The 25,226-nt window shown below is 39.6% G+C and overlaps 1 protein-coding gene across 8 annotated transcripts in view; it reads right to left on the bottom strand.

The window, feature by feature from the left end:
* Positions 1-25,226, bottom strand: part of DLG2 (discs large MAGUK scaffold protein 2) — a 1,037,179-nt gene that overhangs the window by 51,742 nt on the left and 960,211 nt on the right. For 7 of the 8 annotated variants that reach the window (XM_050914840.1, XM_050914880.1, XM_050914903.1 and 4 more), the window contains one exon: positions 2,795-2,971. The exons of the other annotated variant lie outside the window; for it this stretch is intronic. In XM_050914840.1, the coding sequence (XP_050770797.1) occupies positions 2,795-2,971 (177 nt within the window). The remainder of the gene's footprint in view (positions 1-2,794; positions 2,972-25,226) is intronic. 8 annotated transcript variants of the gene reach the window in all.

The following is a 25,226-nucleotide window of genomic DNA, read 5'->3' as shown; positions in this document are numbered from 1 at the left end:
CATATATTTGTATACATATATATACACCAAAATAAAATTGAAGCAGTCACTGGCTTTCAGTGCTATTCCATAATGATTTCACTTATGAAAAATGCAGGAATTGTATATTAGCTGTTGCTGGACAGGAGATAAGGTAGTAAAGCAGACAGCTAAAAGACTCAACCTGGCACTAATAATCCCTGGATCTGCATAGCCTGTCCCTGACGCAAAGTGCAAAAAATGTTACAGTCCCACAGGACAGTATTCCTGCATATATACATAGGTAGAAGAAGGAGTCCAAGCACAACACCAAAACCAAACCTCACCAAATCAGCCCCCCAAAAACCCCAAACCCTAAAGAAAAGGAACAGAAATGAATGGGGGATTGAAAAGTACAAGACATATAAAATCTCTTCAATGTACAACATCATAGGAAGCTGGGCTTGCAGGACAAGCCAGCTTTGTTACATTACATATAATGCAATGCCTATAGAAATAGTCCCATATAAACTATAAGAGATACAGCATCCTGGAGTAAACGGCTTAAATGAAGATTTCCATGCTGTAGTTGCCTACATTTGGTCAAATGAATCCCAGGACTACCCTGTTTTAGATCAAGCCTCATAGTCAATAACCCACACCTGCCGAGGAAATTCAACTCTGAATTAGTACATTCTGGCAAGTATGATGAGCTTTATTCTCTGTAGCTCAGCCCTATATGCATTGATTGCTCATCCTCCCCTTGGGTGGTGTAAATGACCACAGAAGATGCTGGCAAGAGCACATCAGTCTCACTGGCTCTGAGGGATCATCCACAGAAAGGAAACAATACTCACTTTTCAGTGCATTGGAAAAAATAACCTTGTACAACTGAAACCTTTTATGAAATAATAGCAACCTCCCCCCCAGCTCAGGTGTATCACATCATTACATTAATGCAGACAGAAAATCAGATGCCATTGATTTTTCCAGACCTCTCAGATTCACTAGTGAAGAATCAGGATGACAAGTGGAGAGCATGGTAACTATACCTGCATCTTTTCAAATTCAAGACTCTTATTTTTAGATTCTAACCAGCCTATTTTCATCTTGCCTCTTTTCTTTTTTTTCTCTTTTCTCCCAGTGTTTCCTAAGCCACATCTTTTTCCTAGGCTGTATCACATGTCTGACCTTGACTAGAGAGCCTCTATCTTTTGTCCTTGAAAACATCACTGGGCAGGTAACCCAATAAGCTTTAGGCACTTACATCCTCTCCACCCTACAGAAGATACAACTCCACATCTTAATCAGTTGCTTTGCTTTGCCCTTTTTTCCCCTATAGTTGTTTCATTATGTATGACAGCTTTTTGTAGCTTTTCATAGTATGCACCACACTGTGAGCGAGCTTTGTGCACATACTTCCCTCAGTAGTAACTGAACAGACTTTCCTCTTTTCCCATTTGTGATCCAATCATGTCATTACAACAGTATTTACTGTAGCAATTAATAGTAGGCAAGTATTCCTTTTTCAATATCTGGAGACTAAATCTGTTTAATGGGCACATTTTTCCCATCTTAGAAATTATAATGTAGTTTTTATTTCTGTCTATTATACAACTCCAAAATTGCTTTTCGCTGAAAATCCTGGTGTGGTTGCTATTCAAACATGGTCATGATTAGAGAAAATAAGGTCCTTGCAGGGCTCACATCAACAAGGTGTTTGATGGCCTTTCAGTTTACTTTTACGTGATTTAGAACAAGGAGTACCATGAGCTCTATTAGCGCGTGGGCCAACTCTCTTGAAACAGCAGCAGGTGCTCTAGAGCATCAAACGTCCCATTTCCCCACTATAAAAAATGGGCATGATCATTTTTATATTAATGCTAAAGCTGAAATAGCTAGGAATAGAAAGTTTATATGCAGTATGGGAGCATTGCTGCAAAAGAGAAATGTAATGTGGTTTGACAGATTTCATTTTCCTCCTACCCTTTCAGTTCTTGACCTTTCTATAGCAACTACCAACAGAGGCAGAAAGTAATACTGATTTGTGTGGTACTTCTGATACTATCAGAGACTTGTGGCCAATTTTACAAAAGCACCTAGACAGAGTAAACAATACAAACAATGAGAGAGATTCAGATGTCTGTTCTCTCTCCATCAGTCAGCATGAATCCATCACAGCTAAACAAAGATTCGGATTTTGCTTGGAGAGCGGATGAAAGTTCCTTCATTTACCTTATATGAAAAATTTACTGTGATATTGATTATCAATCAGTTCCCAGGCAGGCAGAGATTAAATTAACAGATTTTGAAGCCAAAGAGGACCATTATGTAATTCAGCATCATTTTTTACATCACACAGCCTGAGAAGTTTAATTCTATTACTCTCACAAAAGAAAGACATACAGTCTTGATTTGAAAATGTCAAGACATTCATTACATCCCTCAGCAGTTTGATGCAATGGCTAATCATCTTGACATTAAAACATGCGCTCTACTTCAAATTCAGAGCTAATTCCCAGACTTGGGTTCTGGTGGTTCCTTTTTCTGCCAAAGCTCTTCAGTAGATGGTGCTCTCTCCCCCTACCCCCCTGTCTTTGTGAAGTTACTAATCCACTATAATTGAGTCACCTTTTGAGTGTCTTTTCAGTACAAACAGCCTGAGCTCTTTAAATCTCACAGCAAAAATCGTATCTTGAACTCTTGAAATAATAGTTGTGGGATTTTCGTCTACTTTCCCCATTTTTTCAGTAGATTGATGCACCCTGTCTTTGGAATAAAATGGAATATTTTAACATCATGGCCAAGGAGGTAGGAAGGAGGAAGCAGCACTCACCTCCTCTTGCTGGGTATAACTCCCATCTCTTCACTGTCTCCCTCCAGAGTGACCCTCCTCGCCTGCCACCATTCATCGTCCGAGGCGTTGATGACGTGAAGGATGTCTCCATACTTAAAACTGAGCCCTTGGCTTGGGAGGCCACTGTCTTTGCTCTTGTCATAGTCAAACATGGCTCTGTGAAAGGAAATAAAGACATGAAGACAGGTGATTATATCAGTTTTGGGAACATTTACTTCTGAACAATTTGTCATGTTTTATGTTACAGCTAACCCTTGCTCCTTTCCAAAGGGAAAGGTCTTGCTTGGAGGGAAACTTTCCACTGTGAAGTGCAGCTTTACAGAATCCTCTTTTTTTAAGAGAAACTGAACAGTAAAGTATGGTATTCACTGGTTCACTTAATAAAGAACTATGACCGTATCACAGTATCTAGTAAACAAACCTGGTGGCCAGAAGCCCCTCTTGTCACCTTGCCAACAGCAATTTGTGGCTGTTGAGCTTTTCCTTTTCTCACACTTCCCTGTGCTCAGACAGGGGGGTGTCTGGCAGACAGGGGTGCATTGGGAGGACTAAATACAAAGGACCAAAACCGTGCTCAGGGTAATGCATTTCTTTAGGTGAACAGATGCACCTATTTTAGCACCTAGTTCAGACCAGAAGTGAGCTTTCAAAGGGCATCTCTTGTTTATTCCCACTCACAGTGCTTTGGTCCATGTCCTGGAGCTGTGTTAGGTTGCACAGATTGGATTCCTGAAATTTGAAACGGAACTGAAAGATGCCCTGATCAGAGTAGCGCTAGCGTGACGTACACCCCTCCAACTGCACTCCGGGTGCACACAGCACTGCTGCTTTCGCTGTCCACGTCCAGTCCCCCTGCGCTGCAGCACCTGCTCAAGCAGCCCCAGCTATTTCCTTTGATGCTTGTCCTGGTTTCGGCTGGGACAGAGTTAACTTTCTTTTTAGTAGCTGGTACAGTGCTGTGTTTTGGATTTAGTGTGAGAATGATGTTGATAACACGCTGATGTTTTAGTTGTTGCCAAGTAGCGCTTATCTTAAGCCAAGGCCTTTTCAGTTTCCCATGCTCTGCCAGCAAGCAGGTGTGCAAGGAGCTGGGAGGGAGCAGAGCCGGGGCAGCTGACCCGAACTAGCCAGAGGGGTATTCCATACCATGGAACGTCATGCCCAGTATATAAACAGGGGGGAGTTGGCCGGGAGGCGCGGATCGTGGCTCGGGAACTAACTGGGCATCGGTCAGCGGGTGGTGAGCAATTGCATTGTGCATCACTGGTGTTTTTTTTTTTGTTTGGTTGGTTTTTTTTTCCTTCCTCTCCCTCCTCTTTTGTTATATTCCTTTTCATTACTATTATTATTATTATATTTCATTATTACTATTGTTAGTATTATATTTTACTTTAGTTATTAAACTGTTCTTATCTAAACCCACGAGTTTTACTTTTTTTCCCCTCCTTCCTCCTCCTCACCCCACTGGGAGGGGGAAGGGGGAAGCGACTGCGTGGTGCTGAGTTGCTGGCTGGGGTTAAACCACGACAATGCTGAAGATGTTTTCCACCAGTTCGAAGTGGACCTCTACCTTGGGTATGCCTATACCAAAAAGTCCCATGTATAGGACATGTATATTAATATAGGATGTATATATAAGTCTAGGGACTTATAAGCACAAACTGAGAGCTAGCTTTAAGGTACCTGGCTATCAGACTGCGGCTGGGCATAGTTCAGCATGAACTTACTGCCTAAGTATTCAACCCAGATCCTGGGAAAGATCTTCAGCCTGCCCTGAGCTCTGTATTATCAAGCTACAGTGATACCAATTCTCAGCCTCATCCAGTCCTATGCCTGGCACCTACACCAGCAGTCTTCAGGGCAGACATACTCCAGTTTCTCAGGGGAAGACCCGGCACATGAATCTCAGCAAGGCTGTACATGAGTGCAGGTCACTCACTGGAGTTACCTAGCTAAAATCCAGATCTTGGTTTCTTACAGGAAAAAATGCATGGGAATATTTTTCCCATGTAAAATATTGTTTAAAGATCACGCCTGTCAAGAACTGACGTTTATTTCCTATAGGGAAAATAATATGATTATAATCCTGACTACAGAAATGTTAGATCAGTAAAATCCCAAGAGGTGTATAATAATTCCCACTCTTTTATTGTCAGAAATAAAGCCGTGGCAATCTTTTCACTGGTAAACACTTCTGTGAGAAGGATGTGATATAATTAATTGTTGTGCATTGTAGTGTAATTGCAGAGAATGATTACAGCAGCTTTATGGGTAGATTTAAAACACTCAAGGCTACCTCTCATAATGAGGAGAACTTAAAAAAAAAGTTATCAGAGCTGTAACTATGCAACCAAAATAATTGAAAAGCTTTCATAAGCACTCATTCTGCATGAAAGGTCTGGCTCAGGAGGAGGAAAAATGCTATTTGGAATATGTCTTCTCTTAAAGAGTTTACAGTCATGTACTAACATCTTCAGAAAAGCCCAGATAATTCCATTCTCTGAGGATGAAGACAATAAATAATCCTACTGAATTTTACATAATCCATGAGTTTAGATATGCTTGTGCCATTCTTGGTAAATGTTCTTGGTCTGCATGTAACCTTTGAAAAATTTTAATGGCTTAGCAGTGGAAATCCTTTAAAAATTTGGCTACATCTTAGTAAAAATTTACATTCATAAAGGATTCTTATCAGTAGCAGGTCATCTGCTGCCTTCTCAAATAAGGCTTTCTGTGAGGACATATGATGAAGCAGCACAGAAATCCTGAAGCAGCTAAGTATCATCAGTCACCTCTTCTTAACCAATTAATGACAACTGATCTCTGGAGAAATGGCAGTGCACACACAAACAGGCATACAACGTATCATCCTGTTGGTATTGTCCTTATCAGCATGCAGTGGTCTGAGTTTTACCACTGTGTTGAACAGTCGTCTTAAAAATTCACTGAATAATTGTGTACCTTGCCATGGAGGCCTATCAACATCTCAAACCCCTAACCACACAGTTGGCAACCATGCTGAATACTGGGCAGATGTAATACAATCCTGAATCCATGCATAATTAAATTACTCAAAACAAATGACAATATCTTCTGTTGCAGAGAATATGCAAGACTGTCACATCCCAGACGTAAAACACATGCCAAACTGGAAATGCTCCATATTTCGCAAGTTCTAAGATGAAGGGTGTGTTTCAAAAGCTAAGTAGTAGAAGAAAGTAAGGCAGTGTTCTTTGTCCTTGAAGAGACATTTGCACCTCAGAGCCCACATATTAACTTAAAATCACTGACTGCCATCATGCTAGCTGATGTTAACGATGAGTGCAGATGGCAATGTTTGCCACTGACTTACTTTGATTGGAGTAATCATGTGCAATGCTAATTAAAGTGAGATTATAGATCTCAGACAAGAGAATTTTTGAGCATGCTTTTCATTGAGTGAAAGATTTTGTGGCTGCATGCTCTACAGATGTTGATTACTCCATTAGTAAATGAAAATGATATGAGAGCTGACTTCAGTGCTCTTTCCTAAACATTTCAAATTAAGTGCCAGGTTTAAGTTGATAACATAACCATATTTAAGCTTACAGCTTTGATAACATTGCTGGCTCTGTAAAACATACTTTTGCAAGTGGGCAGTTGGCCCAGCTATAAAACAAATGGAGATCTTCTCTCTAGGCACCATTGTATGCATGTAGAAGTTAACATGACTACCTTGGGCGATAGAGAGACCTAGGCACACTCATCCTCACCTCCTCCTTTCAGTTCTCAGGCTGTAACTACAATTCGGATCTCTACATGTCCAATTGCAAGCTCTAGTTTTACTTATTTAAGAGGCTGACATAATTTCTAATTTTCTACCTGATGAACAGCAACTTCATAAAAATAACACATCTGCAGCTGTTGAGTGTCAACTGAAGTGATACAAAATGAATGCAGCCAGACCTCTCATTTGGTAAAGGAACTGGGCAGGGCAGACAGAAAAAGATGGATTTTTCTGCTTTGCTCTTTCATGTTTTTGGACAATGGCAGCCCAGCCTTACAGGATACCACACTACATCCTGCAAGCACTGAAACACTCAGCAGAGAGGAAAGTTCAGCTCTCAGCAAAGCCTATTTGATCTATGCAAGCTTCTTTACCCGGATAACATACTAAGGTATGTTAGATACCTTAGATAGGTTCTGCCATGCCATGGGGAATATCAGAGGAAAGGCTAAAATGTAGTAGCATCTTTGCAGAATATTATGTGTTGAGGAGAGGACATAAGCAACCCAGTCCAGCAAGAGACCCACCCTCCCAGAGAGCACCCATCACCCCTCTCTGAGAGATGAGCACCATATTTTCCTTTCAGTTAGAGAAGGACCAGCACGATCAGGACCTGACTGCCATAACTCCCCCAGACAAGTACTCTTCCAAAATGATATGTCTAAAAGAAACAGCAAAGAAGTGTTATTCAAACCAGCCAGAGGATTTAACCCATGAAGACATGTCACAGTGCCTCTCTCTGTGATGAGTTGGAGGTATCACCACAAAATACAAGTCCACATAGTGCAGATACTAGGTAGCCTCCTCAGCAGAGCTAAAGAGCTTTCTGAACTTGCTAACATGACTATATGTTTTCATATGGCTGAGTCTGCTTATTCATGGGTTGCTCCAGCAGTTCTTCAAGGTACAGAGCCATAACTCTTTTTTTTTACTGCAATTTTAAAGGATAATAATCTCAATAACCTTACAGCTTTCTGACGGCACTTATCTGACAGGCTTGGTTACTAACAGCTTCTCCTTTTTTTCTCCACAACTGATAAAAGCGCATCTTAAAGAGCAGTTCTTCTTTCAGGTGTTTTATACCTCGGGTAGCTGCTTGCATCCACTGTTCAGCCCTTTTTGGACCATATAGGACAGAACCAAGAGCTCTACAAGGCTTTCTCTACTGCAGTAAGGGCTCTTTTTCCAGTTAGCTGATTAAGTCTACTTTTGAACTGGGATAGTCAATTTTTAATAACAAAGGAAATCAGTTTAAATTATTTAACTTTCATTTTAGAGCTGTCACCAATGTTGTGATCATACCAGCATCAGAAAAATTCCTGTTCAGTATCTTCTAGAGAGTGCCTTTCACAAGCAAGACCCTGGGTTACACAGAACAGATAATACATTTTGAGGTTACAAACGTAGTAAGCCCAGTGACTACTGTGAGATGTGGATAAAACACTGAAATAGGGAACAGAGCTTGCTACAAGCTAGTTAAACTGATGTGGTGAAATCATGGTTGGCCATCTTAGTTCCCTTATTAGAAAAATAGCAATAGGAGTGGGTGTGATTATCAAAAGCATAAAGTATATGCACCAAATTTCCGTTAACACCTTTAAATTTTTTTCCTCAATTCCCAGTTTTTGCATGAGTTTGGGAAAACTGTTTAATATCTGTACAACATTTTGAAAGTGAAAAGTGCTATTCAAGTGCTAAGTATCGCTGCTGTCTTCTTGGTGAAAGCCTCCTGCTTGTAGAAAATTAAGAAACACTGTTCTGAGAAGTGAAGCAGAAGGTGCACACATTTAGAACAAGCTGGATATCACAAATATTTCAGTCTTGTTTCCCTGATATTATTCCAGACTTCAGAAGTGATCATTACACTAGGCTAATCCCAGCAGTAATTTGGACAGAACCTAACAGGTTTTATTTTTGTGCTTGGGTGCTTCTTAATTATTTTTAGGACCCCACATCAGCATAAAACATGAGACAAGCATTTCACAACAGCATCAAAATTCATTGCTCAAAAATTGTTTGAAATGAAAATACTGCCAGTGGCAAGCTGTAATATACTGCCAAACAGGCAGTGAGGTGTCCACATGGCAGCGAAGACCACTAAAACAGGGGCATTTTTTTTCCTCCACTTAGTGTAATTACTTCAGCATTTGAGGTATGTCCAAAAGCTAAGTTGCATTGCACAGTAACTTTCTATTTCTAATGACACCGATTCTTGCAGCTAGAGTAATAAATGTTTGACATAGGAGAAAATATATTAGCTTTAAGGAAATAGCAAATCAATTCACTGTGCAATCCCATATATTGCAGACTATTGGCACCCACCATGCCTATATTGTTACCAGCATTTTAAGAATGAAAAACAGGATACAGAAAGACTAATGCATTCACATCACAGGAATATATTTTGATGAATGCTCCTGTATGTTCAGTGCAAAACCCCAAAATCTTCAACTTCCATATCACTGCACTATGGCCAGTAATCTCAATTTGATACAGTTCAGGTACTGTGTGGCAGCTTTATTTGCATCTTCCAAATTACTTTCTTCTTCTGGCACAGATGGGAGTTTGCACATAAATTTACAGACTGCTCTTTGCCATTTACTTGGTTATGAAATGACAACAACATTTAGCAGGAGAGATCTTCAGCTTCTGTAAACACTCCTAACTCTTCTGCAATCTGCCAGCATATCTGCATTTACACCACTTGAGGATATTACTCTTTTCTCTGAAAATTTCCTTAGCAGAGATTCTCAGACATCAGGCTATATAGCATCATCACAAGGAGGAGATACTTTATTCTGCTTCTTCTCTACATCTATCCTGCCCCCTGCCTTTTTTTTTTTACAGATGGGGAAATCCAGTGCACAGTGGTTTAATCATTTGCCTGGGTTTAAACAGTAATTCAGCATCAGAGTCAGGATCAGACCCGAAGTTTCATAGCTGTCTTTTCTGCACTCTCAGTAATAGATGTATTTCCACCCACTTGCAGGCGCAGCTTGAAGAAAACATCAGAAGAAAATGAAAGAAACCCCAGCGCAATTCATTGCTATAGCTACAACAGAGAGCACAGCAGCGCTGTGATAGAAGCAGCCATTGCAATACAATTAAGATGCTATTAAAAGGGTTAAATTTTCACATAGTGACATGTCAATAAACACTTTCACCTTCTCCTCCCAGCTTCGTTTCCATCTGGAGAAGCTGAACAGGTAAATCCTATGTGTAGAGCGTAGAAAAAAGTTGCTCTCTCCTTGTGAGGTGTGGGAAGCTCTGAGGTGCTGCTTGGTATGACTGGAGGCTGCCAGAATAGCCCGTGCTAGGGATGATCCTGTTGTACACTGTCACCTTCTCTGAAAGAGTGGGAGGGGACTGTTTTATTAGCTTTTATTAGGAATATACTACAACAATGTGTTTTCAACAAAAAACATCTGAATGTTTGACTCGTTACCTACAACTCAAAGATACTGATTCCTGCTTCTTCTCTTCTCTTCTCTTCTCTTCTCTTCTCTTCTCTTCTCTTCTCTTCTCTTCTCTTCTCTTCTCTTCTCTTCTCTTCTCTTCTCTTCTCTTCTCTTCTCTTCTCTTCTCTTCTCTTCTCTTCTCTTCTCTTCTCTTCTCTCTTCTTTCTTTTCGTATTTCCTGTCTTAATGATGTTGCACCTCTTCATGAAGCTGATCTCCTCAACCTTAATTACTGCAGTTGGGCTGAGAGGGACAAGTGTTAGAAGCATCTGTGTTATCAAATTCAGTCATGCCAGGGCACTGCAACATGGTTGCCACGGGCCCTGTGGAAGTTAGCACAGGTCAGGGACCATTCCCAGCAACAGTCTGGATGCACCTCCCTTTTATGGTGGAGAGGAGGACATAAAGGAAGGGATATGGGCTGTTGCAGTGGGCCATGGGGGATGCTCCCAGGCATCTGCAGTTTAGGTTGCTGGCATAGCTGATAGCACTGATGGAGACCCTGAGGGAGTGGAGCTGCCCCTAAGGCACCTTCACTACACCAAATCCCATTGCACATTTGCATCCAAGCCTTTTCCATTTGCTACCGTATTATTTCTTTACTTCGTTCAGCAATTTCTCCATTCAGTCCAAGTCTTTCTTTATCATTTTGCTCCTAGTGGGAATTTGGCAGAGAGTTATGCCATGGACTTCAATGAAAAAAGGACTGGAGACAGCAGTATTAGTTCCAGAAAAATTTCACTAAGAGGAGGGAGATATTTTCTCGATGGTGTTTATTTCAGGAAAGAGGACTGCCATTTGTCCTCGAGGAATATTTTGTTCATTTTGCAGATCCGACCATGATTCTTAATGTCAGCTCCTATGAGCTAATGTTTATGTTGTTGATGGGCTTTTTTAGGTCTTTAGCAAGTGCTCATGTTCTCTGCAGGAAATGGGTTCTTCTGTACTGAAAAATTTAAGTCAACATTTTCAGAAGTATCGATCAATGAGTGTATGTTGCACTTTTGTGGTCTTGCTATGCAACAGCATACAAGGTCTTACGTTAAGGCAAAATCTCTCACAGCCCACAGTGAGGACGGACCGTCAGCTTTAGTCTTTCAGCTGTGGACAGGGACAGAACTCATATTACTCCCAGGTTTGCCTGGCTTTAAGCTCTTCCAGCAGGAATTGAAAGATGGCTTGAGAAAGTGAAGCTCTTTCATGCCTTCTCTTGTGCCGGCACAAGGGGAATTCATTTCAGGGTACACCCACTTTTTGTTTCTTTGGCATTTTACAGGGCATAAAAGGGCCAAACAGAACTCCCCTTCTGCTTGCAAACATCTGAAACCAGTCTCAAGGTGTGAGCATGTGCCTCGACCCTTTCCATAATTTATTGACTAGGAAAAACTGGCTGCCAGTTTTGTCTGTGATAAACGCAGAAGCTTTTAAATATATCTGCATTGTACTCAATGTATTCCAGATTTGCAGCTTTGAGGTTTGCTTTAAAACTGGGAGACCACCTTGGGTCAGAACACTAATTAGATTTAGCCTTAGGTATTTTGACAAACTCCAGAGAAGATCTGCAGTAGGATCTCGATTCTGGAGTGCTTCTTCAGCACTCCTGAATTTGTGCGTGAAATTTCACAATAGAACCCCAAGCTTGTAAGTGAGATTCGAATTTCACAGCAAACTGGAAAACTTAGGCCAGGTTTGTTCTAATTTTTTTTTTTTAAAGAAATGAGATTATTTTTGACTGACCGTGACCTGGTCTGCGCATTATGCATCAAAATGACGTGAAATTTGTGTTCTTCTTGGGTTTTTTTTTTTTTCTCCCCAGGCAGACTAAGTGAAGCTGCTGCTTGACTGCATCTCCAGTTTCTGTCTGAGGAATCTGTGCAGTTTCTCAGCACAGATTCCTGTGTTGTGACATTTAAGATTATCCATATCCAGAAAGGAAAAGTAAAGTGACTGGATGTCAAATCAGGGATACTTTAAACTACCGGGTAATTCACCCAAAATTGCAACCTGTTGCAGAGTTTGACACAAGAGCCAAAGAGTCATTCTGTGATTTTTAGTTTTAAAGAAATCGTAACTTATTTACTGTCTGCGAATACTCATTTCGGGATTTTTTCCCCCCAGGGAAAATAAAATAAAATAAAATAAAATAAAATAAAATAAAATAGTTTCTTTCAAAGACAATGAGACTTAAAGGGAATATTGTGACTCTGTGTAGCACAGCCTGTAGCCACCGCTCTCCCTCCCTGCTCCCAAATGTATATTCCTTCTAATAGAGCATACGCTGTAAAAAAGTCCTGGATTTATTTTTTTTTAAATAACTGGTCTACAATAGTTCTAAATATTACAATAGCTCTCAAGGATCTGCTTTGGGTAGTTGCGTTTTTTAGGTAGTTGTCTCAGATAACCTGTAGCTTGCAATTGCTTTCTCTTAGACCTAATCATGACCGTATCTATTGGCAGCTTTTAAAATTACATTGTGGCCAGGCTGCCCACAAAATTCATTGTGCTTCCACTGGGTTATAATCAAAAGGAAATTTTCAGCACACAAAAGAACCCCACTGATAACATAATTATTACTACCAGCCAGATATATGATGGCTTCTTTGTTTTTTTGGACAAGGATATTAGACATCTGGAGAACTAAAGTAAGAGAAAGCCTTCCTATGGAAAAATGATCTACTTTTATGATTTGTATAATATGAACATAATGGAGACAAAAAGAGTGGTAAGAGATGGACTAAGCACAATGCCTGTAGTACTGAAAAACACCCCACCAGCCAAAATTCAGACAATTGTGGCAGCAAAATGGAATTTTAATTTCTGCCCCCCTCCCCCCTCCCCGAAATCAATGTGTAATACTGGAGCGTTGTCAGTCACATTATTCTTTCTTACTTCTGTTGCAAGAAGTGTAAGAGGTGGTGAAGTTTACACCCTTTCCTAGCATGGAAGTGCTCTTTTGTTCATATCATAATAAATCTGTTCATACATTCCAACCTTTAGAAATTATTTTTGAAAAAGGATTGTTCTCTAGCTATTGAAAAAGTGTAGACAGGCGAAACTAGGAGAAAGTATTAACGAGACAGAACATCGGCTGCTCTGTCATTGATGAGAGAGGGCATTTTGGAAAAGTCAAGATATTTGTTTGCAACAGCTCTTTCTTAGTAATGGTTTCTGCTTGGCCTTAAATGTTGTCCTTTGACAATGAAAGAGCCAGAAGTCAGATTTGCACTGTTACTGCCTCGGCTGACTAGGTTCTTCTGAAATAATGAGGTGTCACATGTATACGGCAACTACACCATGGAAAACCACTGAAAATTTTTATGGAAATTAATTCTCCTGCCTAATGCGGAGAAATGCACTCAATCCATAAACTCTGCTGCATGCAACTGTTTGAGAAATCATAGAAACCTTTTGTCTCTAGGCCAAAACTTGAAGAGCTCATTAAGAGTTTACTCAGTCAGTGGGAGGTTGCTGATAGAGTGAGTCCTTTGTGTTTTAGCACAGACTTCAACTGGAAGCAATGCAATTAATTTTTGGGTTTGACTTTGTCTCTTTTAAAAAAGGGTAATTTTGCAAAGATCCAAATGCTGTCAAAGTCTAAAGCTGTATTTTTACGGCACAAAGGTCAAGTGACTCTACATAACCTCTGGTTCACGAGGCCAAACATGAACTCTCTAAAGGCTTCATATTTACAAGGTGGAACTCTATAGAAATCAATAGATATGCAACAATGCCAAAGGCCTGAGCTGAACTCAGCTGAAATCTTCTAAACTGTAATGGAAATAACAGAGGAAGTTTGCCTGAAAGAGCAGCTATGAGAAGAGATGTACTATTTGGTCGACCAGTTCTGTGGATTCCTTGAGCTATTATCTGTCAACCCTTACCTATCATAAAGAGGTTTATCCCACTAAGTTTTATTCCATGATTGGGTTGAATGTTTTCCTAGTAGATGATGTTTTCTATAAACCTCCATATTCTGGAGTCAAATAAATACTTCAAAAGCTCAGTTTTCATTCGTGTCCACTTCTCATGGAGAAAAGCTTGAAAATCAGATGCCAGAATACGCAAAAGCAGAAACAAACAAACAAAAAGGGCAAATAAAAATAATTGCCTTTGGTGTCACCTTGTCAGTATCAAAGCATTGTGACTGTTTCTTCTTCTTAATGGTTAGATTTGGTGGTTTCACTATGTGTGTGGTTGTCAATCGTCTTTAGAAACAGACTTTGAAGAAAAAAGTGCTGATCAACCACTATTACCCAAAATATTTAACAGCAGCAGTATGTATTTTAATATTTATTGAACAAAGTTGCAAGAGGATGATGCTAAACTTCTTAGCTTCTCTCATTTAAACACAAAATTAAGCCCATGCTGCACTGAGCTCCTTGCAGCTCATCATTCACTCCATTGCATTATCCACACCCTCCTTCCCTGGGAGCCCTGGCTCTCAGACGCTCAAAATCAGGATTAAGGGTAACATCAGAAGTTCCTATGTCCCATTTTTAAAGGTAAATTAAGCACATCTGAGCCTAGGTTTTGACGACTTTCAATGAAGATTAAACTTTGAATTGCCAAGTTGCTTTGAAAACATTACCCTAAGCAGCTTTAAGATTGACAGAATTTGCCTTAAGCTGCTCCGAGGCTGACAAGACGAAGGTCTGGTGAGTCAATAGAATCACTTTGATTTCTTGCTCTTGGATGGTGCTAGGACCTAGGATAAGCCATTTATTTCTGCTACCATGAATGAAGCTCAGAGTTTTGATGGTTTTGTCCATAATGACACTTCCTTGTTCTGTGTGTAATTCCTGATTTCAGCAAGGACACTAAGCAACAGAACTGGGACCTTTCCTTTTAATATCTCCATTTAAAATGAGTCTTGTGGCAATAAAAAGCCTAAAAATAAATGTTCCAGGAAAACCAGCTGTGTTCTTCTCCCTCCCCCTGCCATGAAAAGTTTCTGGCTTAAGCTTACTTTGATTTTAAGACATTCCTCTGTCCTGCAGAAGAAAAATCTACCATGAACCCCTACTTCTACTTCGCAATTAATTTTAGATGGGAAATGTATATCAAAAGCCATGTCATTAAGTTTAGGCAAAGTAATAATAACAGTCTTTTGAGTCAGGCTCCTAAAAATTATTTTCTTTAACATTTGAGTAATCTGACCAATTTCAAGCAGATTAAGTTATGCATTGAGACTTATCTATGCCATAACACATTGTATGTAGTAGAAAATAATTAATGGATGCAGTTGCTTTTCTAATATTGCTCATAGGTAAATATTTTCTATCAAATTTATTTTTAAAAAATTAACTGCACATTTCAGGATGTAAAACTCAGTTTGAAACCTCATACACCACTACCATTTTCTAAGCCTGAATCAAATTATTGTCATGCCGGGAGCTGGAACGTGATACACCTTAATGTTAGAGTTGTGTGTGCAGGAAATACAAGACTGAGTCAGCAATGATAAAAATCTAGTTTATGTCTTCAGCAGCTATAAATGAACAGTAACTCCCTCACTGGCTTACAGGTTATGCTGGCATCTTTCCTCTGTTTTTTAAAAACATTGAATAATGCCCTCTACGAAAAGGTTTTGTAGCTGGGAAAGCTGTAGAAGAGGTCAGTTTAAGAAGCATGTCTGTGTGTATCATGTTCATCATGGGCTGATCCAAAAATTTCCTCATTTTATGTTGCTTGCTGACCTTGATGAGGTATTTGATGAGGCTTCCTAGAGAGGTGTTTAAGAGGCATTTGGACAATGCCCTTAACAACATGCTTTAACTTTTGGTCAGCCCTGAATTGGTCAGGCAGTTGAACTAGATGATCATTGGAGGTCCCTTCCAACTGAAATATTCTATTCTATTCTATTCTATTCTATTCTATTCTATTCTACTCTATTCTATTCTACTTTGGGAGAGGAAAAGCCTCTGTAAGAACAACAAACCTTGTCATTAACAAGGAAGATGCATGCGGTCAACTCTCTTGCTTCCACTGTAGGAAGGAGGAGCAAATCCCACTCTCCCAATAGAGAAATCCATGGAAAGCATGACAAGAACTTTTCTGAAAATCCAGTCCTTGATATAACGGACTGTGTAGGAATAAGGAACAGCACCGGACCACATTCACATTTGCATTACTCAGGGATCAGTTCATCACTAGTGGAGCTGCTCTGCACGTGTGGGAGAGGGCAGAATCTCACCATGAGGATGGTGAGCATTGGTGCAGGCAGTGCAGACGTTCTGCAATTTTGGGAGATACTAAAAACTCAGCTGGACAAGGCCCTGAGCAACTTAACGTAATTTTGAAGCTAACTCTGCTTTGAGGGGGGGTTTGGACATACAACCTCAGGATGGTCTCCTCCAAGCTAAATTACCTATGATCATATCTATTCAGAAGGACTGAAGTATAAAATACGTTGAGACACAGGAGTTTATCTCAGATCATATTTATCACTTTTGGGCATATCAAGAATTTTTAATATATATTCTGTATAAAATGACAGTCAGACTTTGGTGTCTGAGAGACAGCATTTTCTGCAGTGGGTAAAAATAATTCACTTTGCTTAAAAGTTCCTCGATGTATGTAACTGAGGATGGTACAGAGATGCTCAAGCTATGTACAAGTTCAGGTGATGTTCTTCAGAACCGTGCACCAATACTAAACCTTTCTTGAACGCATTATATCCATGTTAAAGCTGTACCTCACCACGGCTGATATGGCTGATACTGTAGTGATTTGGGAACTACAGTGTGTCTGGTAGCTCAGCCATCTTCGGGCAATGGAGGCACCCCTGGTGGGACTGTGGGCTTATAGTAGAGCGGGCTTTCTTTTGTTCATCTTTTGGGAAAACAAATTAGGTGCAATGCAGAGATTATTAGAGGAATCTAAGATCCCTAGACAGTAAAGGAAAGAGCTATGTACCTATGGGAAAGGAATAATTCAGAGCATTTACATTAAATGAGAAAAATAGGCTGATATAGGTGGTGTGAACGTTTCTCTAGTTCAATGTCCTGTTTCCCTACTTGGAAAATAAGAATACTTAAGGAGAGTATTGTGAAGTGCTCAGAGAGTACGGTAAAGTGGCCATATCAATGCCTGTGATGGGTAAATTAAACTTAAAGGGTGAAATCTCTTTGATTTCAATAGAAGGAACCATCTATTGAAGCTACACATTTTGTCAGAAAAGCCTGCAGTGGAAATTACACTGTCATTTAGCATTTGCTTATACAAAAACTGTGCCATTAAAATGAATTGAGTCTTACAGAATAACAGAATCGAGATGCAAAAGTAAGTTCTTTTTTTGATCCTGACATCCCAGGGAGTCATGGAAAAACAAACAAGCAAGAAAGCGAACAAACAAATGTCTCTGACTGAAGGGATGTTTTTCTTTCACTTCATGTGGACAAGATTGTTTGAAATATTCATCAACGAGATTTTTTTGCCTGGACCAATTCTCAGACTTTTTTAGTATTTCATAGCCTCATTTGCAAGATGTAGGAACTTCATATTTGTTCACTTCCAACATGGAAACAGCAATGCAATTTAGTGGGTGATTTAGGGGCCAAGTAAGGATGCTGTCTTTGGAGGAGGCTGTGGTGTACAGCGGGGAGAGGATCCAACCATATGTGCCCTGTTCCTATATATTCCCTAAACATCTGCTGCTTACCACTGTCACAGAAAGGACACTTGGCTAGAAGCACCTTTCCTCTGAGCCAGGGTAGCTGCAGAACAATATTGATGTCATTTTTATAGAGGAAAATAGATACAGAAGGTGGGAAACTGAAATTGTCTGCACGACTTGCATTAGTGCTGACAGGAGAAAGGACATGGAAAAATTTCAGTGTTTAAAAAAACGAACAAAGCAATCCAGATGGAAAAAGAATCAAACACTTGAAATATCTGCAGGTGACAAATTATGAAAACTTGCAGCTTACGGAGAATCAGGTTGAACACTGACAGTTTTCCCTCCGTGTAGGTGATGACTCTCACCAGTCAGTCAGTGGGAGAAGAGCAATTCCCAGCACCCAGGATCCTGCACAGGCAGCCCATGGACTGCCAGACATCTCAGGGAGCTGGGAAAACTCAGAGGGGCCAGGGAGGGACAATTACTGTGGAGCTGTGGAGTTTCCATGTGTGTGTCAATCCCAATGTTATAGCAGAAAATTTTTCACCAGGGCTACCCTGTGTCTCCTTGATCAAGGGCTGTGTTTGATGATTAGGATTACTTCGGCAACCTGAAAGCTGCTATGGCATATAAAGTTCTGCGTTGCATTAAACAGCAATAAATAGTGTAAATGGGAGTTTCAAACCACCTTCACGTATCTGCCTTAACTTTGTAGATTGACCACAGCACTTGGTTCCCAGATGTGTGGTGTTTAAATCATTTTACTACATCAATATCCAAACATTTCTCTTATGTTCAGCTCTACCATTCCTACCTCTGGCCTTATACGATCAAACTCCATTTGGTTGTTTAGCACAACTTTTGACTAGCAGTGCCAATGCCATCTTTTTAATAGTTTTCCATCTGTCTCTGTCTCATTAACTTAGTATTTCCCATCAAACATCAGCTAAGGAAATAGCTGTTTCTCTAGCAAATTCTGAAACGTTTCCTTTCTATAGCTAAGATTTATCACTGCAGTTCTGTCAGTAAGCTCTGTAAAGTGAACCAAGTTAATGGAAAGACTCTAAACAGAGTGAGCTTGTATTGCGATGAAAAACTTTCTTTTTTTTCTATATAAACAAGCAAGTCAGTACAAGATACAATGTGATGAAATAAATATAAATGAAAAAAACCTTAAAAAATAGACTGTATAGAACTTAATTTATCTTCAAAGGTTCCTTTGCCTTATGATCTCAAAATCTGTATCTTAAAATCCTTTTCTGAAGTTAAGAGCAAGAGATTCTCTTCCTTTAAAAAATAGGTACACTATCTTCTTTACCAGAAAGTCATTTATTAAGCAAACCCTCATTGCAGCATGCGACTGCCTCTGAGGGATTATTTCAAAAAATCTTCCCAAGTGTCCCACATAGCAGGGCCACATCTGAAAATCTTTGTATCTCCTGCAGCAATACTTTATTGCCACTAATTTGTCAGTCCCATTGCATTACTGGTCTTCAGTGAGGTGGGTTGAGATTTTTCATTTTCTTGATTTGTTTTTAGGAGTTTGTATTAATATTCCTCCCTTTACACAAGGCTGAGGGATCTCCTGCATGCAACAATGGAGATGTCTACGCTTTCAGCTAATCTCCAGTGTAAGCCTATGCCCAAGTCCCGACTCACTCACTGTTCAGAGACCAGCAGACGCTTGGGGCAGACATGGCTCTGCATTGCCGGACTCCGCAGGGAGACTGAGAAGAGGATGTGCCCCCTCAAATCCTCTCACAACCAGGGTGCAAAACAGGACAAAGAAAGGCTGTCCTGGCCTTAAGACATTATTGTCAGCACCTTTGACATACTCTTCTACCTCCTCAAATGCTTGTTGGCAGCTCATGTAAGACCAGCCTGAAGGAACTGGCGTACTTAACTCCCGCTAGAGCAGGAGGTGGGCACCAAAATAAGGCTGGCAGCAAGGAGTCCCTTCCAGCTCTGAATCACAGAGACCAACAGGAGTCAGAGCTTTAGACACATCCCTGTCTTCTTAGCTTTTCTGGTTGGCTGCTGTAGGTATCCCAACACTCAATGTACTTGCTGCCGTGAACCCAATCCTTGGCACCTAATTCATCTCCCCCCTTCAAGCTGATAGGCTTTAGTCAGTGAGATCAGTCCTTGGGAGTTCTGTGCTCAAAGCTGCAGGCAATTTTGAGGAACTGCAAACCTGAGTGTTTCATTACTCAGCATCCTTTACCAAATGCCTGTCTCTGGGACCCTGCCTCTGTCTTTATAAAGCAAGGATAGATGGCATTTCCCTGCCACGAAGGAGAATAGCGAGGATAACTACAGTAAGGATTGTGCAGCATTTAGATACTAAATACCAATTACACAGGGCATTGGGGTGTAATAAGAAAGCTCAGGAAAGAAAAGGCCATAGCAATAAAGCTAAATGAATTATTTACAATCAACTACAGGATGTGTTTAAGGATGAACCCACAGAAGAGCCTTTCAGACCTGTCAAATCAATGGAACCATCTGCACTTGATGTGTCAGTAGACAAAGTTTAATAACAAATCAATAAAATGAATAGTAATAAATTACCAGGACAAGATGAATGACTCAAACGTGTGGAAGTGGAAAATACAAAGCCAGTTTTTTAAAGGGAGACCACAAATAAATTAAATCTGACTTGAGTAACAGGCAGATATACTTAACCTCTTTAGAGGAACAGTAAACTTATGGACCAGGAATATCACTTGGATTTCCAGAAAGCTTATGACAGACCTCCTCACCAAAAGATCATAAAATATAAAAGATACAGTGGTCTAGGAGTGAAGGATTAGTAAATGTTTAAAGGATAGGAAACAAAGGTTAACAAAGAAGGTTTTATTTTCACAACAGAGGAATTCCCATAAGTGATCTAGAAAAGGTGGTGAAAAATGAGGCAATAGTATTTACTGAAGACACTGAAGTATCAAGGGTAGCAAAGCCGAAAATTGACTGAGAAGACTTGCAAAAGGATTTCAAAATGTCCGGTGACTTGATGATAAAATACTTGATGAAATTCAATGTCAATAAATGCAAAGGGAGGCATGGGGAATATCAGTCCTTTGTAAATGTACGTACTGATATACACTAGCTAAGCAATTACATCTGAGGGAAGAAATGCTGGAGACTTCACATATTTTTCTAGAAAAACATGAATTCAATGCTTGGCAGTAGTAAAAAAGGCAGATTTGTATGTACAATTTAAGGAAATCAATAAAGACCGAAACGGAAATCATTGTTATTATACCATGATACAGACACCCACACATCTCTACTACAGACAGTCCCAAACCCCTCATCCCGAAGAGGACCTGGAAAAGGCAGAGAAGGACCAGAGAGGCCAATAAGGGCAATTTTCTCACAGGGGCAGATTATATAGACTAAGCCTTCTCAGCTTTAAAAAAGATGACCAAGTAAAGAGTATAATAAAAGTTAATGAAATTAAGAATTTCAGGGAAGAGGGAATAGGGGACACTTATTCACGCTTCTCACAATACAAGAAATAGAGGGAATCGTAATTTAACCACTAACAAATAATATACAGTATGCAGTTAACCAGTGGATGTTGTAGAGTCTGAAAATTTAAATGGGCCTAAAAATATTCTTCCAAAGAAGAGAAAAATCCATCAAGGGCTATTTTTATAGTCTCAGAAGATCTGCTATCAGATACTAGTTGAGATAGAATAATGGGTGGGAAAGATCTTTGGTCCAACTGAGTTCGGTGGTCATGTTCACCTTCAGACATTCACCCTACACCACTGGGGCTTGGGTTTGATCCATATAACTTGAAACAGTAGCCATTTGGCTTGTGACAACCTGCTTGAAAGTCAATTTTTATGTTTATGTCATGTTATGTTATGTTTATGTTTATGTGAGCTGGGACTCACTCCTAGGGCCAACGATTTTCTTCAGGCTATGTAAGTCACTGTCTATATCTCTGTTTCTTCACCTAGTTCTTCCTTCAGAGAAAGCTGAGAGAGATGAAAAACACTAATTGAGAGACAGATATGACTATTTTTATGTTATTATCAAAACATTTCTTTCAGACAGTGCCCTTTTCCTTTCTTCTGCTGGCTAGATTTAAAGGGATGGTGCACTTAATTTTTATCTGAAAGTCTTGGCACAGTTACTAAGGATTTTAAATCAAAATAATTTAAATCAATTTATAGAATATTATTTCAGATAATCTTTTGGTTTACCACTATTGAATAGTGTTGCACGATTACACTGAATACAAGAATTGAAAACACACATCACAGATTTAAGGGCACTGAAAAATCTTCCTGAAACACAAATTTTACTGACTGATTCATTGTTTTCATGCAAAGCTACATTTTTTATTTTTTTTTTTGTTACAGAATTTTCCTGGTACAAGACTTAGTGCATACAGTAATTAAAAAAAAAAACTATGTATGTTTAGGTTTACAAGATAGTGGATGCATGCACATCTTTCTAACCTAGCACAGTAATATTAGGATTTTAACCAAACTGTTGAATACATTTAATGTCCTCATACAGCACCATATTTCTTTTTGCAGTTAATCCAAGTATTCCTCATTTTTGGAGAAAATCTCTTACTACAAATCTAGGTCCTTTTGCCTTTGGGTAAAGATATGAGCAGAAGAGTAATTTCCCAGAAACTGTTTCTCAAACCTAATTAGTAAAAATGTTTGCATTTCTAGGGAAAATAAACTATTAAATTGGATGTTAAATAAATGCTGAAGCAGCAACATCTAAAGAAATGTTTTAAGGAATATTTTTATATGCTTACACCTCATAATAAACTAAATAAGAGAAATATCATCATAATGTTCATGCAAAAAATGCCTTGGAGAAAAAAGATGCCATGTATTCCCTAAGGATATCTTTGTTCTTGTCTCTTGCTAAATGATTGACAGGGTAAAAAATGAAGTGATTAACTTCTAGCTGACAGAAAACAGTAACATGGGTCTGTAATGATGGCACCCGCGAGTGGCATAGTGTCCTACTTATCTGCATTTTAAAGCAACAGCTGCTGGGTCTTTTGCAATGTCTGCAGAATTTTAAAGAGAAGCAAGATTAGAAACAACAGTACATCTTTACTACAAATGCCATGAAACTGGCCCTCACAAGACAGAGATTGAACAGAAAGTGTTGGGATATGTGAAATAATTATATTGGGGGGGGAGAAACCAGCTCTTATAACTTTTGACATCTATGTAAAAATACCCTGATGTTTCTGAATCAACATAACCCAGATGTATGGTTTCACTGTCTACCAAATTTCCTCTAAACTGAGACGTTTGTCTTGAAGATCTTTTTGAATCCGGACACTTTTCCTAAAAGAACTAATTATGAAAGGATGCAGATGCTTTGTTATTAGACTACATTTACACAGCTAGACATATCTGCACCAGAGAGTGCTCAGTACTGCCAACTGGTTTGCAACCTCACTGTCCAAGGCTAATCCTCTCTAGCGCATACGATCCACACTGCTTAGCACTGGGCTCAGAGCTGCTTTGAGCCCATGCCACGTCCTGTGGCCCTGAGAAATAGTTAGTTTATGAATGTGGTATTCTTCCTCTTCAAAGTGGCTGAAGTAATGTGAACAGTGTGTCGTAGCCTCACAGACCATGTTTTATAGCATGACACCAGAATATTGTTGCATGTCCTGAACAAGTAGCATGAGGGTGTATGGGGATCTCTTAGGAGTGAAAGTCTGAAAGACTGTGTCATGCAAAGGGAACCAAACCCTGTGATGTCTTATCCATGCTGCCCAAAGAAATCTCTGGAGCGAACTGTCCTAAATATAACCTATCCACATTTGGTCTTGAAGGGAACTAGTTAGTTTGCTCCAAAAGAGAGCTTGGGAGTAAACGAGCAGTACAGTGTGAGCGATCAAGGCCCTGGGTGCAAACTGGGCTGCTAGATTATCTGGATTACATAGTCATACTCAAAGAATTGTACCACAGTAACATATTTTTAGAAATAATATAGTTTTGTTGGTGAGACAAAGCCATATCTAACATACCACATTGCAGCAGCTGGAATTCCTATTTTGGAGTGAAATGAATTCATTAATGTGAATGTGGCTCACAAATTAACTATGATATTTTCTTTGCTAATCATTGATATTGTCTTTAAAATGGCCTGCTAGTTTAAGGGTTTCTTTGGGAGAAAATGGCAGCTCTGAGAGCTCTACAGCAGCATAAAATTCCAGGCTGGCATGTGATTTGTTTTAGATACAGCTATGACCACGATTGATTGTAATTGCCTTGGACTTTCTTGATGATCACTATTCAGAAAGCTTCAGATGATCCTGAAAATCAGAACCATTTCTAATCTTACCTCTTTGATAGTCTCTTGAAGTACAGTAAGGTAAAAGGGTATTGAATACAGTCTATGACAAAACATTCCGGAGACTGATAGGTTACTCAAAGCTGAGAATAAGATTCAGCCTGACTATTTTTAATGCCTAAAATGGACTTAGATGGATTTTAAGCACCAAGGCCTTACTGCAAAATTCAGAGTTCCTACTCCCTTCAGCAGACAAAGTATTTTAGACTACATCTGCTCTCACATATTTATGAGAAGCTGGATGTCTCTCTCTCTCATTTAAATATTTATGGAATTCACATTTAAAGCAGAGAAATATCCAGATTGCATTTAAACCCTAAAGGGGTCAATCTCACTATGCTTCGAATATGCCTAACAAACATTTACAAAAGTGAATGCAGAAAAACCACAATAGGAACGGCTATTCCCATTCAAAAATGCAGCTACGATATTTACCTTTTTCTAGTAGTCTAGTGGTTAGAGACTTACTTGAGTATGGGAAATTCAAGATTTTGCCACACCATTGACTGAGGAAGTGGGAGATACAAATGCAGTTCCCTCAGCAGACTGAAGGGATTCAAAGCCAGAACTCCCATCTTCTTGGTAAGGAACACCATCACCACCACCATCTCTTCCTCTTACATTTTAAACAGACATTGCTGCTCAGTAAAGTGCCTATCCTCACTTGTACAACTTTGGTCTCAAATTCGTAGAAGAGTTAGTACCTAATACAGAGACTGAAGCGAGGCTTTCGGCAAGAGTGAGAATTCAGACATATTCCAGCATTTAGTTTTTCTTTAAGACAAATCCAGGGCAGAGTGATTGAACCTAACCCACCCCTAAGGTGTTGCCGTGCTCTGTAAGGGAGCTCCATTAAGTTTGGTGAAACTCGCTGCTTAGCACAGCAAAACTGAATTCCCTACTCAACACTTCCGTTAACTGTAAGCAGAATTTATGTAACTACATGAGGCACCTTGGATCACCCTCTATAGACCATGTTTTATGAGATGTTGTGGTGTCAAAGCTGGGCTCCTGTAGCTCGTAATATGGCCTGAAAGTTGCATGTACTTCTATCAGTTCTACAGGTAATATTTGAGTCAGCTATGCTCACTGCCTCTGCATCCTCACCCTGCTGTCTGAGGATTGCTTACTCCTACTAGCCACCTTGGAAAATGCTTTTAACAAGTTTCTCCCCCATCAATCAGCAATAATGATTTTTATACAGGCTGCTAAATT

The sequence above is a fragment of the Gymnogyps californianus genome, chromosome 1 (genome assembly GCF_018139145.2).
Source record: "Gymnogyps californianus isolate 813 chromosome 1, ASM1813914v2, whole genome shotgun sequence".
Taxonomy (NCBI): domain Eukaryota; kingdom Metazoa; phylum Chordata; class Aves; order Accipitriformes; family Cathartidae; genus Gymnogyps; species Gymnogyps californianus.
Note: the sequence above shows the minus strand (reverse complement) of the source record. Positions and strands in the feature narration are given on the sequence as shown.